Here is a 16983-nt window from a genome sequence, read left to right on the forward strand (position 1 = left end):
TGTAAATTAACTGTTTGGTCAGTGGCTTTGGGTTGTTTAAATTTGCATAAAAATAGACTTTACTTTTATTACCTTTGAAATTGTGTTAAAAATTGCTCATGGAATTGTAAATGGCTTATGTAGTTCTTGTCAACATGCTAAAAATAGCTCAACCATTAACAGGCTCTTTGTTTTACAAAGAGTTTCACCTGAATGTGGTATAGGACCTTTATGTGAGAGAAGGATCATGGATTGACATTGACATAAATCGATGTTAGGTGATAAACTGTATAGTGTGAACCTATACAGACTTTTAACGCTATTGTGTTTATATAGTAAAGGTATCTAGCCTTCAGCAAGCCTCAATGTCAGTCAGTCAATGATTTACACCTCACAGTCATCTGTGATTGGTTATATAGTTGATGTGGGACCATGTAGAATGTGTCCCTGATGTCACTGGACCAATATAATGAAGTTATAGGCTGTGCTGATGTCATCTCAAACATGCTAACCAAGGACATAGTCAACTTTTGAGCCAAATTATCATTATAAAGAGTCTTCCACATACTTCACATTTCCTGGAAATGTTTCAATTGATAGTTTTCAGACCTTTTTCCAAATGCAGTATTGAATAACATCAGGGTCAGTTAGGGCTTATACAAGGTCATGTAAGGAAAGAAATTGTTGTAGTTCCAGCGTGTTTGTATAGGCTGTTCAATGGAAACTCTATCCGTCCTGGTACCAGCCGCCTGACATGTGGTTATTTTTTATTTCTTTTCCCCATGACTGTTTCTGGATTGTGAATGATCAGACTCCCCTTTCACTGTTTTTATTGCTTTTACTAATAATTTCTAGGCCTGTGTGGAATAAAAATTCTTGTTGCAAATATAGTTCGAGAAAGTAAACAATGTGTGATTCAGTTCTTTTGGAACTGCAATTTTCTTTGCGATTTGAGGTCGTAATTTGAATATAGTCTGTTTAGGCCCATTTTAAAAGTGTTTTAAACTGTGTTGTTTGAATAAAAAATAAAATTGGAATATTTATGGTCACTTTTATAATTTTTTCATCTATTGTGTACTACTTTTAGCCTTATTTACATCCATTCATTATAATTTAGCAGATTTCCATTCACCATTTTTATATAAAATGTGGATTTTTTTTTTTTTTTTTTATAGATTCATTATAATCCTTACTTTTGTTATTATTTCATGGGTTCTACCTAACTGAGTTCAATACATGAGGTACAATATATTTTTATATTAATGACGTAGAATTTATTTAAATGTACTCTTCCATTCAAAAGTTTGGGATCAGTATGATTTTTTTTTTTTAAATAAGCTTATTCTGCTCATCAAGGCTGCATTTATTTGATCAAAAATCTAGAAAAAAAGCCCAGTAATATTATTTCAGTGTATAATAGCTCTTTTCTTTGTGAATATACTTTAAAATGTAATTTAAGCTGAATGTTCAGCATCATTACTCCAGTTCTCAGTGTCACATGATCCTTCAGAAATCTTTATATTATGCAAATTTTATTATCAATTTTGAAAACATGTGTGCTGCTTAATGTTTTGTTGTGATGCTTTTTTCAGGATTTAAAAAAATATAAATTTGAAAGCATTTAAACATTTAAAACAGCATTTATTTAAAATAGAAATCGTTTGTAACAATATAAACTACCACCTAAACATTTTTTTTTCAAAGAAATTAATATTTTTATTAAGGAAGGATGTGTTAAATTGATAAAAAAAAAAAAAAGATAGCAAAGACTTATATTGTTAGATTGTTTTTAACATTTTATTAATTAAAGAATTCTGAAAAAATAATCATAGGTTCCAAAAAATATGGCAGCACAGCTGTTTCCAGCATTGATAATAAAAGTAATAAATCCGCATAGTAGAATGATTTCTGAAGGATTACATGACACAGAAGACTGGAGTAATGACTGATAAAATTTCAGCTTTGCATCACAGGGATAAAGTATTTTTAAAATATATTAAAATAGAACTACATTATTTCAAACTGTAATAATATTTCACAATATTGCATTTTTTTCTGTATTTTTGATCAAGTAAATGCAGCCACTGATGAGCATCTTTAAAAAAAAAAAAAAAAAAAACATGAAATATCTTACTGATCTAAAACTTTTGAACGGCAGTGTATGTGTCACCATTCAATCGTTTAAGGTCATTGAGGTCATGTTTTTGAAAGATGTCACTCATTTTTAAATATAAATCTTTTGAAACATTGTAGATGCCTTTACTGTCTCGTTTAAATTAAAATGCGTTCTTGCTGAAGAAAAGTATTAATTTCTTTTAAAACAATTTTACTGATCCAAACCTTTCGAACAGTAGTGTATACTACTTAGAAGTCATAAATCTAAAGTCTTTACTGCGTAAAAGTGCTATTTGTAGAAAAACTACACTATTTAAGCTCACACCCTGAGAATTTCATCACTTACTGACCTTTGAGCCCACATTTAAAGGAAATCACTCATTTGGCACCCATCCCATACAAACACTTTACACATCCACTCACCTGAATGCCACTGTTATGACTGTAGCATGCATCATTTGACCCTGCAATAAATGGGTCATCACTTTGAATAAATCACTGATGAATTTGAAATAAAGTTTTAATGCATTTAACACTGTTTTCATTCCCTTTTTTATATTTTCAAATCTGTGACTCAATATTTGTCATTTGGGATAAAAATGTCATCCTCTTCCTTAATCTCTTACTAAACCATTAAATGACATGCACAGGCAAATCAAAAACTGGGCGGTGCTAATGTGTCACAGTGGGCGGGGTCTGCAGTATCAAGACTGCTGGAATGTACCTGATGCATCTCATTATCTCTGAATGAGTTAGGAGGCGTGTGTGTGTGAAAGACTGTACCAGTAAAACAGGAAGAGCTGGTGTGTGTATCATGCCACCAGAGTACCCTGCTATGTTACAGACTTCAGTGTGTGTATGTGTTGGTGAAGAGAGTCACTCACACATGTCTTTCTGTGTTCTCTTACAGTCTGCGGCTGTCTCCGATGGTGGTAAGTAACCTTAAATCACATCTGAGCCTCTTGTTTAAATCTTTGTTATGATGTCTTACTTTTGTTCCTCTCAGTTGTTTTTCTGTGACGGTTTTCTTCCATTAGTTTCACTTCTTTTGTACTCTAATTACGTCTACATTTCTCATATATACATTACTTTCACCTTCTTGTGTCCTTTTCCTACTCTACTCCTTTTTCACTTCTCGTTTCTGATATCTTGTATCAGGCTCAATGTTGTTTCTATGCTGTGTTTTCAATGTTAATGTAGTTTATATATGTAGATCTAAAATGGATAGAGCTCTACCTAAATTAAGCAGAAAGCAAACACCATTTTGGCTGTCTTTTATTTGCCTGATCGCTCGATAAGATTGGCTTTCTGTTCCTTCTGCCATCCATCCATCCTTCCCTCCAAATCCAGCTCTCATAGAGCAGTTTTTGCTCTATACAGACTAGCGTTTTTAAGTCTCTGGGTCATTTTGAGGGAGGAAACTGTGTAATTTAAGTTCATTTGGTTCTTTATGAGGTCAGTTGAAACAGTATTTGTCATCAGTTTTTCTTTGAAATCACAAATTTGCTCTTGCATAATCTTATAATGTGCCAAAACAAATTGTGCTGTTTTAAACCTTCAGTCCAACTTCCTCTTTTCATACAAAACTATTCATGAGGAAGAACACCAGTGATTGTACAGTAAGTAATATGTTGTCTGATTCATCAGGGCAGAGCGAGATACTGTTTTGGTCTAAATCTCTGTATTTCAAATCCAACTGCACTAGGAGTGAACATGCCCTAACTATCTCCCGTCTCCCCCCGCCTCAATCCCTCAATTAACATGTGTGAATGTGCTAGGGTTTCTGTGAATGTTTGCTTAACGTTGCCAGTCAGAGCCATAGATCTTTCACCCTTATGCATAACAAAAGGCATGGAGAGACAAATGTATGCATACAAAATTGTGAGGAACCTACGCTTACATGTTATTTTGATAGTCTACTTTGGACATCTCTCATTAGAGTATTACTGTTAGGTTATGGTTAGGGTTAGTACAGTCAAAATGAAGTGTTAGCAGATGCTTCCACTAATACTCTTAATGACTGGTAGCTGACTTGTAGTTGCAATCTAATTGTTAGTAGAATGTTTAACTTGGACTATTGAAATAAAGTGTCACCAGGCTGTTTATTTTACGATCCTGTGGTATCATTTTTAATGTGTGTGTTGCGAATGGGCACACAATAGTTTGTGGCCTCATCGAGTTGCCCTTTAAACACAACCACCATTAGAGTATCTGAATTGAGATCAGCCCAGCTGGATCAGTGTTCAGATGCCGGAGCCAGTTTTATCCCCTAGAAACTGTTCCAGGATCAATTAAAGTCATTGTAGGATGTCGTAAATCTGCCTGTGAAAGCAGAGAGAGTGAGTTAAGGACCACTTGTAACATTAGTAACACCCATGGATCAAAGTGCAAATCTCAGCAACCTTTCATTTTCTTCATTATTCTGCTGTCTTTAGACTTGAGCCGTGTTCTTGTAGACGTCTCGGCGTGAGTTTTACAGTTTGGACCTCTCTTTGTCTAATAGTTTGTTTACAGGACGTCTGCATCTTGGGATCCATAAAGGAGAAGTTCACTTCCAGAACGAATATTTAGAGATAATTTACTCACCCCTTTGTCATCCAAGATGTTCATGTCTTTTTTTCTTCAGTCGTGAGGAAAACATTCCAGAATTCTTTTCCATATAGTGGACTTCCAGTCGAGGGAGAAGGGTCTTATCTAGCAAAACGATCAGTTATTTCCCCCAAAAATGTACAATTTATATACTTTTTAACCTCAAATGCCCGTCTTGTCTAGCTCTGTGATGCGCATGAGAATTTTGTGTAATCCGGGTCAATACAGTTAGGGTATGTCGAAAAACTCCCATCTCATTTTCTCCTTTGAATGCCCTTTGAAGCTGCATTAAAATTGTATTTTGGAAGTTTAAATTTGCGGCCAATATAGAAGTCTACTACATGGAGAAAAAATCTGGAATGTTTTCCTCAAGAATCATAAAAAGAAAGAAAGACATGAACATCTTGGATGACAAGAGGGTGAGTAAATTATCTCTAAATATTTGTTCTGGAAGTGAACCTCTATAAGATGATGCTTGTTTTTTTTCAGTCTGTATACATTAATTTATTTAAAATGCATTATAAATGCAGTCACATGAATCCACCTCTTCTATGATTAAAGTTTTATGTATTTTTATATTTTTGGGGAGCAAATAAAAACTGTCAAGGTGATAGATTGACATCACAATAAATAACAATGTACATTTTTGAAAAGAAAACCTTAAGTGGCATTATAGTGGCAAAAAAAAAAAAAAAACATGAACCAAAAAAATTGCCTACTAAATCAAAATCATGTGGTGCAGCCTACAATCATGTAGAGAGAGAGAGTAAAAACATTAACAGGAAATTATATCATAGGACATATCCAGACCATATCCAGACCCTTATGACTATGTGTCAGAGTCTGTACATCTCAGATAATTTGACCTTTTTATCACAAGACAAGGGTAGTTTAGGTTGTGAAATGTCATGTGGTGTGACTTTTGTATATATATAATATATTATATATACAAAATTTCATATTAACATATAATTATATAGCTAAAAAAAATAATTACAAAAAGATTCTGTCATTAATTACTCACCTTCATGTTGTTCCAAACCCGTAAGATCTTAATTTATCTTCAGAACACAAATTAAGATATTTTTGATGAAATCCAAAAGCTTTCTGACCCTGCATAGACAGTTTGGAATGACATGAGGGTGTAATTAATGACAGAATTTTCATTTTTGGGTGAACTAAGCCTTTAATACATAACATAAATTTATATTTATGTTATAAAAATGTTTCTATCTTGAAAATGAACTAGGATGCGTGCATTCTCATAATGGATGACCCCTATTACAACAGGGCAGGTGGACATTTTATGCAACGCAGTCAAAATTAAATCGTCCCATCTGTTTGTGTGTGCAGTTCGTCTTTGGTTATAGTGCTACTGGATGGCTGTGCTGGTCCAGCATTAATATTGCAGGTTCTTGTTACCTCTACCGTCTAAGTTTCCCTCCTCTCTCTACTTTCAATAATTTATCATCTGCCCGTTCAGAGCTTTGTGCGCAGGCCACTCTATCTGTTTACCTCTATACATGCATGTAGTCTCGTCGCAGTGTCTGTGTTGTTTAGTTAGTTTCTAGTTGCCTATGATGTTTGCGGCCAGCATGTATATTAGCTGTATAGCCAGTTTGATGGCTGTTCACCCTCTGCTCCGTGGCAGTGTGTGTTTGTAATGTGGGGTGATGGATGTCAAAGCCTGGCGTCCAATTGGCATGAAATACCTGGTGAAGTGGCATCACACAGGCTCGTACCAGCTTTACCCAGGTAAGAGCTTGTGCTGAGTTACCCACAGTCTGCTGAGGTTCTTCAGAGGTGGTCTATCTGAACATTAACCTTTGGATTTCTAGTTTTTAGCATGCGTTTTGTGTATAGCTGGGCTAAAGTTGTTTTTGTCTTGCATAGCCTTTGCAGTAAATCTGTCTTCTGTTTATTTGAGTGTTTTTGAGGATTACTTTAAGGAATAGTTAGTCTTATGTTGTTCCAAAACACACACAGAACATAAAAGTAAATGTTATGTTGCTCTTGCCATACAACATAGTAACATGAAATATAGTCATATCAACCACTTTTATGCTATTTTTGTCCTTTATGCAGCTTGGCAGCTCCTGTTCACTATGAACTTTGTGATTTTTCATACAGCATATGAGTTTAGAACAGCATGTGGGCACGTAAATAATGACTATTTTTATTTTTGTGTGAACGGTGCCTTTAAAGAAGGATTTGCTTTGTAACTTCAATCTATAGTATTTGATTACAAGAGCTCACCAACCAATGAGAATCACCCAGAAGCTAAAAAAAAGAGCTTCTAACAGCCATAGCAGTAGCAGAAAAAAGTATCAGATGGTTTAAGAAATCAGATTAAGGACTGACGAAGGCAAAACATCTTGAATTTGTCAATAAATTTGAGTATAATTTCTGGTGCTGTAGCTCTGTTTTGTTGTTCATTTTCAGAAGCGGGTGTATTTTAAGAGTTTGGTTTTAATTTAGAGCATCCTCCTTGATCAGCCATCAGGATTACAAAATTCAGGTCCCGTTGGGCATTTCCTGATTTGAAAGAGTTGTTTCACAGGGATTTTTGTGTAATTTTGTCATATGCAACGTGATAAATGGAATGACTACAAATAGCTCATGTTACTATAAATGTCTTCTTTAACAAAAATAATTCTGACACTGTTTGGCATGAATAAGAATAACCTTGTTATATCATTTTCTGTGCTTAGAGTTGAACAGTGTGGACCTAAAAGGCTGCGGCAGTGATAACAGTCTGAACAGCAATGCCAGCCTCCCTAGCGTGCAATGCCATAGACGCCACACTGAACGGCGCGTTGCATCATGGGCCGTCTGCTTCGAGCGGCTACTACAGGATCCCGTCGGTGTCCGATATTTCTCGGTATGTTGAATCGGTCCAAGTTATCCGTTTGCACAGCGGCTGCACTGTTACAGTATCCTTGATCGAGATTGCAATTTCATTGAAAATATGAAGACCTCAATTACTTTTTTAGTTTTATCAGAACTTGCATAAGGCTTTCTCATCAAGGTTGCATGAGGAACTCAATGAATTCAAGGTCTCAAACAAAACCACCAGGAAGTTCTTGGAAAGGATTTTGCTATTTGTAAAAGCAAAGAATGCCTAGGGAATTTAGTTCAGCCAATGAGTAGTTAGTAATTTTCTAGTTTAAAGGTGAAATAAACAGAATAACCAATAATCTTTAATTGATATATTTTTCTCTTCATCCTGCAGGAGTTTCTGAAGAAGGAGTTCAGTGAGGAGAATATTTTATTTTGGCAAGCATGTGAATATTTCAGTCATGTTCCTGAAACAGACAAGAAGCAGGTATAAAACCCATATATTTACCAGCTGAATTTAAGTAAATTCAGTTTGATTTATTAAGGTTATTTTTAAAACTTGGGTACTTGATCACAAAACAGATCTGTTTTGTTCAAAGCAGTCCATTTAGTATAGTAAATACACCCTTTGTGTGGACAGGATGAAATAAACATTGTTTTTCATTTGCTGTTTGATTGTGACCTTGTCATAACTTTTGGCCCCCAGCTGTCCCAGAGGGCTAGAGAGATCTACAACAGCTTCCTGTCGAGTAAGGCCACCACACCCGTCAACATTGATAGTCAGGCTCAGCTGGCTGACGACATCCTCAACGCTCCAAGGCCAGACATGTTTAAAGAGCAACAACTACAGGTAAGGCAGGAAGTGCTCGAATATGAATTCTGAGTTGTTTACTGTAACCCTGGGGGTACGGCACTGTATTTCTAAATAAGAAAGATTCAGTACAGAATTAACAGAGCCTAAACGTTCCCTACGTACCTCAGGCTGCGTCGGTGTCAGGCCCATCCTAGAGATTTTGAAATGTTGGAAAATCTCTTTACATGCCTTAACCTGTCTATTTATGTGGTTGTACTTGATACCTTTCCCAGACCAATTGATATAGAGTAATCAAATTATTTCAGTTGTTTTTCATGACAGTAAAATACAATTAAATAACGGATCCCAAAAGGCTGTGTACTCATCAACAATTGCTATTTTTATATTACTGTGTACCCTCTATTCCTGTCTGTAAGGGGTTACCATAAAAACACTGACTTTGAGGGCTGTAGGCAAGACGTGAAAAAATAAAGTATTTTGAAGCTCTGTGACGTCATAAGATCATGAATGTAGCATCCTGTAGACTCCAACCCCATGATATCCGTGAGGAAACCTGCAGGCAACCTTTGTGCATGTAGCAGCAGAAAATGTGTTCTTTTAAAGTGTCTTTTAGGGTGGAGAATCACGTAGCTGCATTTGAAGGCTCCTGTCTTGCTGTCACTTCCTTATCCAGGATCTGTGTAAATCACATAAATATTGTGTCGGCCACATTTTACAATATCAAAACTGTAGCTGATCAGTGGTGTAATGCAAATCTGTCAGAACTCCCCCAAACCAGGCCAATCCTTTTTTTCCCTAACCCTATTTTTTATCTTTCTGGATTTCTGTCATTCAAAAACTGTGTATCTGGTGCCATAAAAACTGTTTTTAATCAAGTTTACAATTGGTTGAAAGACGTCTCATATGATGAACAACGTTGCATTTATTTGCATTATCCCAGGATTTAGTCATGCTTAGCAAATATTATTTATTGTGTTAAAACAACCCAATCAATTAATAATAACGATGATCATATTATTATTAAATAATAAATAATAAAAAATAATTTATATGTTGTATCATTGTATCAGTTTTTTTATTATTATTCCAGCTCATAGAACCGTTTGCAGGAAGTTCATGAAATTTGGCACACAGATAGAGAACCGTCTCAATATTAACCATGAACCGTGAATTTGGAGTCTCTATCTCAAACTCTCTAGCGCCACCAATAGGCCAAATTTGCAATCATATTACTGCAAAATTTACATTTCTACAGGTAAATATTTTTCGCAGTTTTGAATTTTGCGAAAAATCTACCTTGTCCTAGATGGTTTGTCCAAGTTTCACCAAAATTGGCTCAGATCATCTTCAGACAATGCTGGCCAAAAATTACCAAAAGCTTTTTCATATACCAAACTGTTTTTGTAAAGCATGTTAACGAACACTTTAGTGGATACAGACCAAGCTTGGTATGTGTTATAACAAGCATAACCTGAGGACACATGAGTAGTTTTGGCCCAGTGCCACCTACTTGTCAGAAGATATTAAAAAATGAGAAAAATTGTAACACTGTATTTGTACTGTAACTTTATTCATGCTTAGTGAATAAAAGTGTTTGTTTCTTTAAAAAAAAAAAAAGAAAGAAAGACTGACCTCCTGTCAATTTGAAAGGAATTGTATGTTATCCCAGCTGATAAGACCCACATTGGTGGTCATCAGTATATGTTGTTGTTAGGATGCTGGTCCCAGCATGAAATGCTGGTGCCCCCACCGGTTTGCTAAAGCTGCTTTACCAGCGAGACTAAAACAAAAAATATGGTTACGCTGGACCAGTATCAAGATTCGTGCCAGTTTTGTAAGCAGCTTGTTTAACAGTGCCACTCTTCTTTTTTTTCTCAATAGATCTTTAACCTGATGAAGTTTGACAGTTACACACGCTTCCTCAAGTCCTACCTGTATCAGGAATGTATGCTTGCAGAAGTTGAGGGGCGTCCTCTTCCAGACCCCTACCAGGTCCCCAGCAGCCCCACGTCCAAACATAGCACTAGCTCTGACCGCTCCAACCTCTCCACACCTAAAAAGGTAACACACACACACTGTTGTGTATACTTTATATCTTACGCCCTTCATTAGAATGATGACAGTCTATTTGTATTTGACACATTGACTTCCTTTGAAACATAATCACAAAAGCAAACAGCCTGTGAAGCACATCAAAGGACAATATCCCCAATTACCTCTCAGTGGAAGGTTTAGTAACACCTTCAGTAGTTTATGTACCTTTGTATGTGATTATGTATGAGCGTTTATGAATTATGAATTGCTGGCCTTTGTAACTGTTGAAATGTGATCTGTTTAGCATTGTAGAATGTAATGTTTCAAATAAGTTGACTAAAGTATCTCACTTTTACTGTTTTTTAAAGGTATTTGGGACCTATGTATGTAAAAATGCCTTCACACTTCAAAGTATTTAAATGCAATTGAGTATTTAATTGGGGTGAGACTGAAGTGTCAGCATTCTGTTCTTGTTTACATTGTCAAGTGTTAGCATAGTTATCACACAAGCTTTCAAAAAAGAGAGACAGTCATCTCAGATAACATCCCACCATGCCGTCCAGTCAAATCTAATTAAACGCAGTAAATTCCTGACCAGCTATGCATCTCATTTTTATTCTGCATATCAATGGCTCATTGGCCACCACAGAGATCTTTGTGTAATGCCTTTGTTTTAGAGTATGGAAAATAATCTATAATTTTTTTGAAGGTCCAGGATGACAAGAAGAGTAAATCGGGAAGGTCACTGAATGAAGACAGCAGAGATGAACATGGTGATAAAAAGAAAAGCATTTTCTTCTCCTGGTCCAGAAATAGAAGTTTTGGAAAAGGATCTAAGAAGAGGGATCTTGGAGACTACAGTGAGTGGAGGACATCAGTGTTGATTCTGTTTTTAATTAGTTTTGTTAGTTTTTTTTTTTTTTTACATTGATTGATACTTTTCATGTCTGCATTTTTGTTCACATGCTTCTTGTCTCCTTGAATATATTTATTGTTTCTCCAATTCCCTCCATTTTCCAGTTTGTAAGTACCAAATGTTGTTTGTCTCTCACCACAGGCTTTACAGGTAGTAACGGACGAAGAGAATCACAGGGCTCTTTGTCGTCTGGTGCGAGTTTGGAACTTGCCACCTCTGGTTCTGGAAAAAATGAGGTGGGTGAAAAACATCTTACTCAAGCAGATATTAATCTGTCTAGGTTTATTAGGATTTTGTCATAATTACTATATATTATATATTGTATTAAAACAACCCAATCAATTAATAATAATGATGATTATATTATTATTAAATAAGAAATATTAATAAATAATTTATATGATGTAGTTATTATTATTAGGGCCAAAGACTGAAGGCGTTTAGGCATATACTTACTTCTTTTTCTTTGGCTCTGGGAATCTATGGCAGCCCATAGAACTGTTTGCAGGGAAGTTATGAAATTTGGCACACAGATAGAGAACAGTCTCAATATTAACCATAGCAATTTTGGAGTCTCTATCTCAAACTCTTTAGCACCACCAATAGGCCAGATTTGCAGTCATATTACTGCAAAATGTAAATTTCTACGGTCAATATTTCTCTCAGTTCCGAGTCTACATTTTCAAACTCATCCTAGATGGTTTGTCTGAGTTTCACAAAAATTGTCTCCCAGGCACATTAGTAGTTTCGCCACAGTGCCACCTACGGGTCATACTGTAGAGTTCAGCTTCAGCCCTAACCCTAATTGGCCCCTTATTTGCTTCTTGCAGCTATATTTATTAATATTATTGTTATTATTCATTTGATTTAAGAATTTTATCTCCAGTATAACTCAATTACATTTTTGTGGTTATTTTGTGGTTGTCCAACAGGGTGAGCCATCACGTAACTCCATGTCATTGTCTGAGCGTGCTGTGCGTCACTGTAACATTAACCTTCCGGATGGCTCATGCTGCTCGGTACCCATCAGGCCTGGCATCTCCATCAGAGAGGTGCTCTTAGGCTTGTGCGAGAAGCTCGGCATTAATCTGGCTGCTGTGGATCTCTTCCTAGTAGGAGGAGAAAAGGTAACTTGCCTATCATAGTGCAGCTCAGAACTGTGTATGGTGGTAAAACTATAGTATAATAGTGACCTATAGAATAATAAGGCACCTTCAGTTTTGCTTTTGTTTTTGTCTTGTCCACCTTCAAAGGTTACAAGGTGGTTTCAGTATGTGTGTGTTTGTGATGAGTGCTGCATTTACGTGCGAGTGTGTGTGCATGTGTGCACATCTGCATCATTTGATACTGCAGTGCTGTAATGGACTATAATAGCATGTACTGTCCTTGTGTAAAGCCTTTAGTGTTGGACCAGGACTGCATGACCTTGTGCTCCAGAGATCTGCGACTGGAGAAACGTACGCTATTCCGGTACACACCTGTTTATCTGTTTATCTCTGTTTATCCATACATTCATCCCTCGATATTTCATTTTGTCTGTCTTTATGTATTCATCAGGCCTCTTTTCTGTTTATTTTAGACCTTTTAAACCTAACTGAAGTCATTCATTATCAAACAGTCATCAGGATTCTGTTTCTTAAGGTTTATTTTCCTTAACTTCTCTCTCTTTCTTTATCTCTCCCTCATAGATTGGATCTGGTGCCCATAAACCGTTCTGTTGGGTTGAAAGCCAAACCCACTAAGCCGGTTACAGAAGTGCTGAGGCCGGTGGTGGCCAAATATGGCCTGAACTTAGGAGACCTGGTGGCCAGGATAGTGAGTCAAACTTTTTTTTTTTTAAAAAAGAGTGTGGGTAATGTAGTTTCTAATATCTTGGATTTATTGGATGTATTGGCATGAAACTTAGAAAATGTTTTATCCACAATATTGTGTTCTAAAATTCTTACCAAAAACATGATGACAATATGTTTTTGGGTTAAGTATCATGTTGGGTTATCAGGTTTCACATTAGTGCATGCAGTTTCCATCATCTTGCCTGTTTAGCGGGTTTGGTTTTGTAGCACTTTGCTGTATGTAGATATACAGTATGGGAGGAAAATGGACTACTGTACCATAAAATGTGAATTATATGCATTTTTGTGATTTTATAAACTGGCTATTCATTACATATGTTGTTTTTGCGTGGGTAGAGTGGAGAGAAAGAACCGCTGGATCTTGGGCTTCCCATATCTAATCTAGATGGACTAAGGGTGGTTCTGGAAGCTGGAGACCACGTTCCAGGAAAAGGCAAGATGCACGCACACATACAGGACAGACATCATTCCAATTATCCAATCTGATTCTCTGAATTCATCCACTGTGAAACAATAGCATAGAGGCCAAGAGCAGTGTTGTAGGCACTTAAATGAATTAAATGAAAATGTATACATTTTAGGATTACTTCTGTTCATTTTGAAATATGGTCACACTATTGTAAAAAATATAATGAAGTTCATATGCTTTAGAATGTTAGTCAACACATCACATTGTATTATGAAAGTAAAATGTACATAGATGCTTGCTCTTGAACAGAATGATTTAATTCTCTCCTTCTCTAAACAGACAAACAAAAGCTGGTCTCATCTAAAAGTCACAATCCACCTCTGTCTACGCGAAGCCAGTCCACCACAGTAAGACCTCGATCTCCAAGATCGTTCATATTCATCTCCTTCCCTCTCTTTCTTTCTTTGTGTGTTTTTTGGCCTGTGTGTGGGGAGTCTGTGCATGGCTGGCTCCCCTATTCTTTTCTCCGGTCTGAAGGCTATGTGTATCTGTGCATTTCTGGGCCTGTGGATGATCTAACCCTACTTCTCGGATCACAGCAACCCACCTCTTTACCACTTCCTTTCCTTCAACACACCACAACGTTGTGAGGGGATAGCAGACTCTGTCCGCCATGAGTTCCTTGGTTCAAGGGTTCATCCCTTGTACGGTTTCTCTTGTCTTAATAGTTACTAGTAGCTTGAGAGAAATGGTTCAAAAACAAGTCGAGCGTGGATGTTCACTGACGTTGGGTGTTGTGGTGGCATGCTGTGCTGGTGGTGGTTTTTCTGCGATGACTTGCTGTGCTGAATGGAGATTGATTTTAGTATGCTTGCACAAGCAGTGTGAGTATGTACACTAGCTTTAGTGATAGTGACTAGAAGCCCGCTCAGTGCCCCTAGGAGGCCCCTGTAGTTGTAGCCCTGCGCCCCAGAGAAAGCCTTGTAGAAGAGGCGGTTCTCATCCACGCACCCTTAATGTGCCCCATTCTCATTGTCGCTACCCAGGGGGAGGACAAAGCGGCAGGAAAGGCTTCGGCTGTGAAAACCAGGGCCCAGGTGGAAAAGCGCAAACAGAAAAAGCTTAATATAGATGAAGCTGAAGGTAAAAAAAACTATTCCCCTATTCACTTTCTTGAATGATCTCTCTTTCTTTCACCTAGTTAAGCGCCGAAGTTGTTCTTACGCTAACCATTCTCTGTAGCAACACTGGCTGATGTAGCTAATGCTAACACAAGCACACTTTGCAGATGTCTTGCCAGAATGCTTTCTATCTCACGCCCTCTGTAACATGTCAGATGTGCATTTGCATTCCAACGAATAAAATGGTTTAAAACTGTGTTTGTTGTTCGACCAGAATTCTTCGAGCTCATATCCAAAGCACAGAGCAACAGAGCTGACGACCAGCGGGGTTTGCTGAACAAATCCGACCTCGTCCTACCTGACTTCCTGCGCCTCGACACGGAAGCAGACGACTGCAACCTCAGCTCCACCCCTGTCTCCCACAAGAACCGGCCCCGATCCAAGGAGAACGGCTCTGCGCTCAGTGCCAGCCACCAAACGCAGAGCTTAGATTCAGCAGTGGAAGGCACAGTGCCTAGACGTGCCCTGATGCCTCCCAATAGCGCTCTCAGAAACGCAGCAGGCCGAAATCCAGCACCGTTTAGTTCCTCACTATCCCCAATCCCACACTCAGTAAAAGGGGGCTCGTCCGGGATCACAGACTGGAGGAGTGACGGAGGGGTCCAGGCGCTGGAGGAAGAGGAGAGCGGCACGGACCTGACATTTGTCGCCGAAGGCGACATCACAAGCCCTAACAGCTCTCTCCTTCACCAGCCCCCGTGCCTCTCCCTCTCTCCCCAGACCGACTGCACCTCCTGAGGGAGGACACTTACCAGGACAGCTGGGCTCGATCAGGTACCTCTCCTGTGTGAACAAACTACGCTCGCATGTGTTATCCTCACCTCCTGAAGATGTGTGTGATTTCTGAGTGCTGTGGATTTGCTGTGTTCCTCATCGTAAGCCCTGTGCCAAACCCTGGCAAAACCACCTCCTTCCCATGTACATTTGACACCCTTTAAGCACTTTAATGAAGAATCGAAAAGAGACTTCTACCTACAATGCATTTGACAGTTCCCCTGAAAGTGTTTTAAAACAACTAGCCACAAACAATCTTGACAATCATTAACTTTCACAGCTTTTCTTTTTCCACTGAGAGAAACAATAGAATTATTGTAGCCAGTCGGACTGATTTGAGGTCAGTAGTGAACTGAAGTGATCTTGCTCGTCTTCTGCATATCTCTGCCCTCTGGCTGATCACAGGATGGCCTTAACAGGAGCCACAAGTGACTGAACTAAACATGTGATAATTCTTCGACACTAAATATAAACTACATACCAGACGTGGAGTGTTTGAGGTGAGAAGCACCCTCGATTCGAATATATTTATCAGTTCAGAAATTCTTCAAATGATGTGAATACACACTTGGATTAAAACATAAACAAGCACAATCGGTTTTAGTACGACAGAGGCCTCGCCTTACCTCTTACAGTAGTGTGCCTTCCATGAACCTGTCCATGAAACCTACATATTGACAAAGAGTCTTCAGTAACTCCTCATGACCTCACATTTCTATATTTCAATCTTGGAGACCTCAAAGTTTTTTTCCCTTTTTTTCCATCGTATTCTTACGAAATGCAATTCAACAATGTGTAGCTACGCAGATGACTTCCTGTTTGTCACCATGACATCACTTCCATTTTTTTAAAGCTACGGTATCATATGTTACGTATGTAATTGTGTAATATAATCCTAAGAAAGGATTAATTTATCCCAGATGAAACTTCAGTATATCTTCTTGAATGATAAAATACTAAATGTGTACATAGTTTCTGTTACAGCTGTGTGATTTATTGCTATGTTGAGTTGCCAACATTGTTGAATTGTTCTTCATTCAATTCTTTCTGACACTGAAATCACTTTCAGTTTTCTGTAGCAGTCTTTTTTGTAGACGACCAATATCTCTACTCGGATTGATATTTCTGCAGACCTGTAAATAGAGTTAAATAAATGTTAGGGGTGAGATCTTTCTCCCTTACTCTCATTGTTTGTGTCTTGTTCAGATCTCTTTTTAATACTTGTTTTCAATTTCTACTATTTCTTAGACCTGGAACGTACCTACACATGCATGTGTTTATGTTGCATTCTCAGTGTTACCACTAGGGGTGCTATAAATTGTATTAGTTGTCTGCTTCTACAGTCAGTTTTCTTTTTCAGGTCAAGTACTATTGTGGTGAAGCAACCGTGTGAAAAAATCTTGCTAAGCAAGTTTGATTATAAACATGCATAATGACAAATTTTTTTAAAGGCAGCTATGTTCATTCACTGTAATGATGTA

The 16983-nt window shown here is 37.6% G+C and overlaps 1 protein-coding gene across 1 annotated transcript in view; it reads left to right on the forward strand.

Annotated features, from left to right (window-relative positions):
- The window catches only part of rgs12b (regulator of G protein signaling 12b), a 54796-nt gene extending 38107 nt beyond the window's left edge, over positions 1-16689 (forward strand). The window contains 15 exon segments of the mRNA XM_051110747.1: positions 3005-3026; positions 7395-7564; positions 7916-8008; positions 8228-8371; positions 10217-10396; positions 11079-11229; positions 11427-11521; positions 12218-12412; positions 12682-12755; positions 12974-13100; positions 13475-13571; positions 13887-13954; positions 14594-14690; positions 14943-15419; positions 15422-16689. Coding sequence (XP_050966704.1) covers positions 3005-3026; positions 7395-7564; positions 7916-8008; positions 8228-8371; positions 10217-10396; positions 11079-11229; positions 11427-11521; positions 12218-12412; positions 12682-12755; positions 12974-13100; positions 13475-13571; positions 13887-13954; positions 14594-14690; positions 14943-15419; positions 15422-15519 — 2088 coding nt within the window. The 3' untranslated portion in view covers positions 15520-16689.
- Positions 16690-16983: the final 294 nt, after the last annotated feature.

The sequence above is a fragment of the Labeo rohita genome, chromosome 1 (genome assembly GCF_022985175.1).
Source record: "Labeo rohita strain BAU-BD-2019 chromosome 1, IGBB_LRoh.1.0, whole genome shotgun sequence".
In the NCBI taxonomy this organism is placed as follows: domain Eukaryota; kingdom Metazoa; phylum Chordata; class Actinopteri; order Cypriniformes; family Cyprinidae; genus Labeo; species Labeo rohita.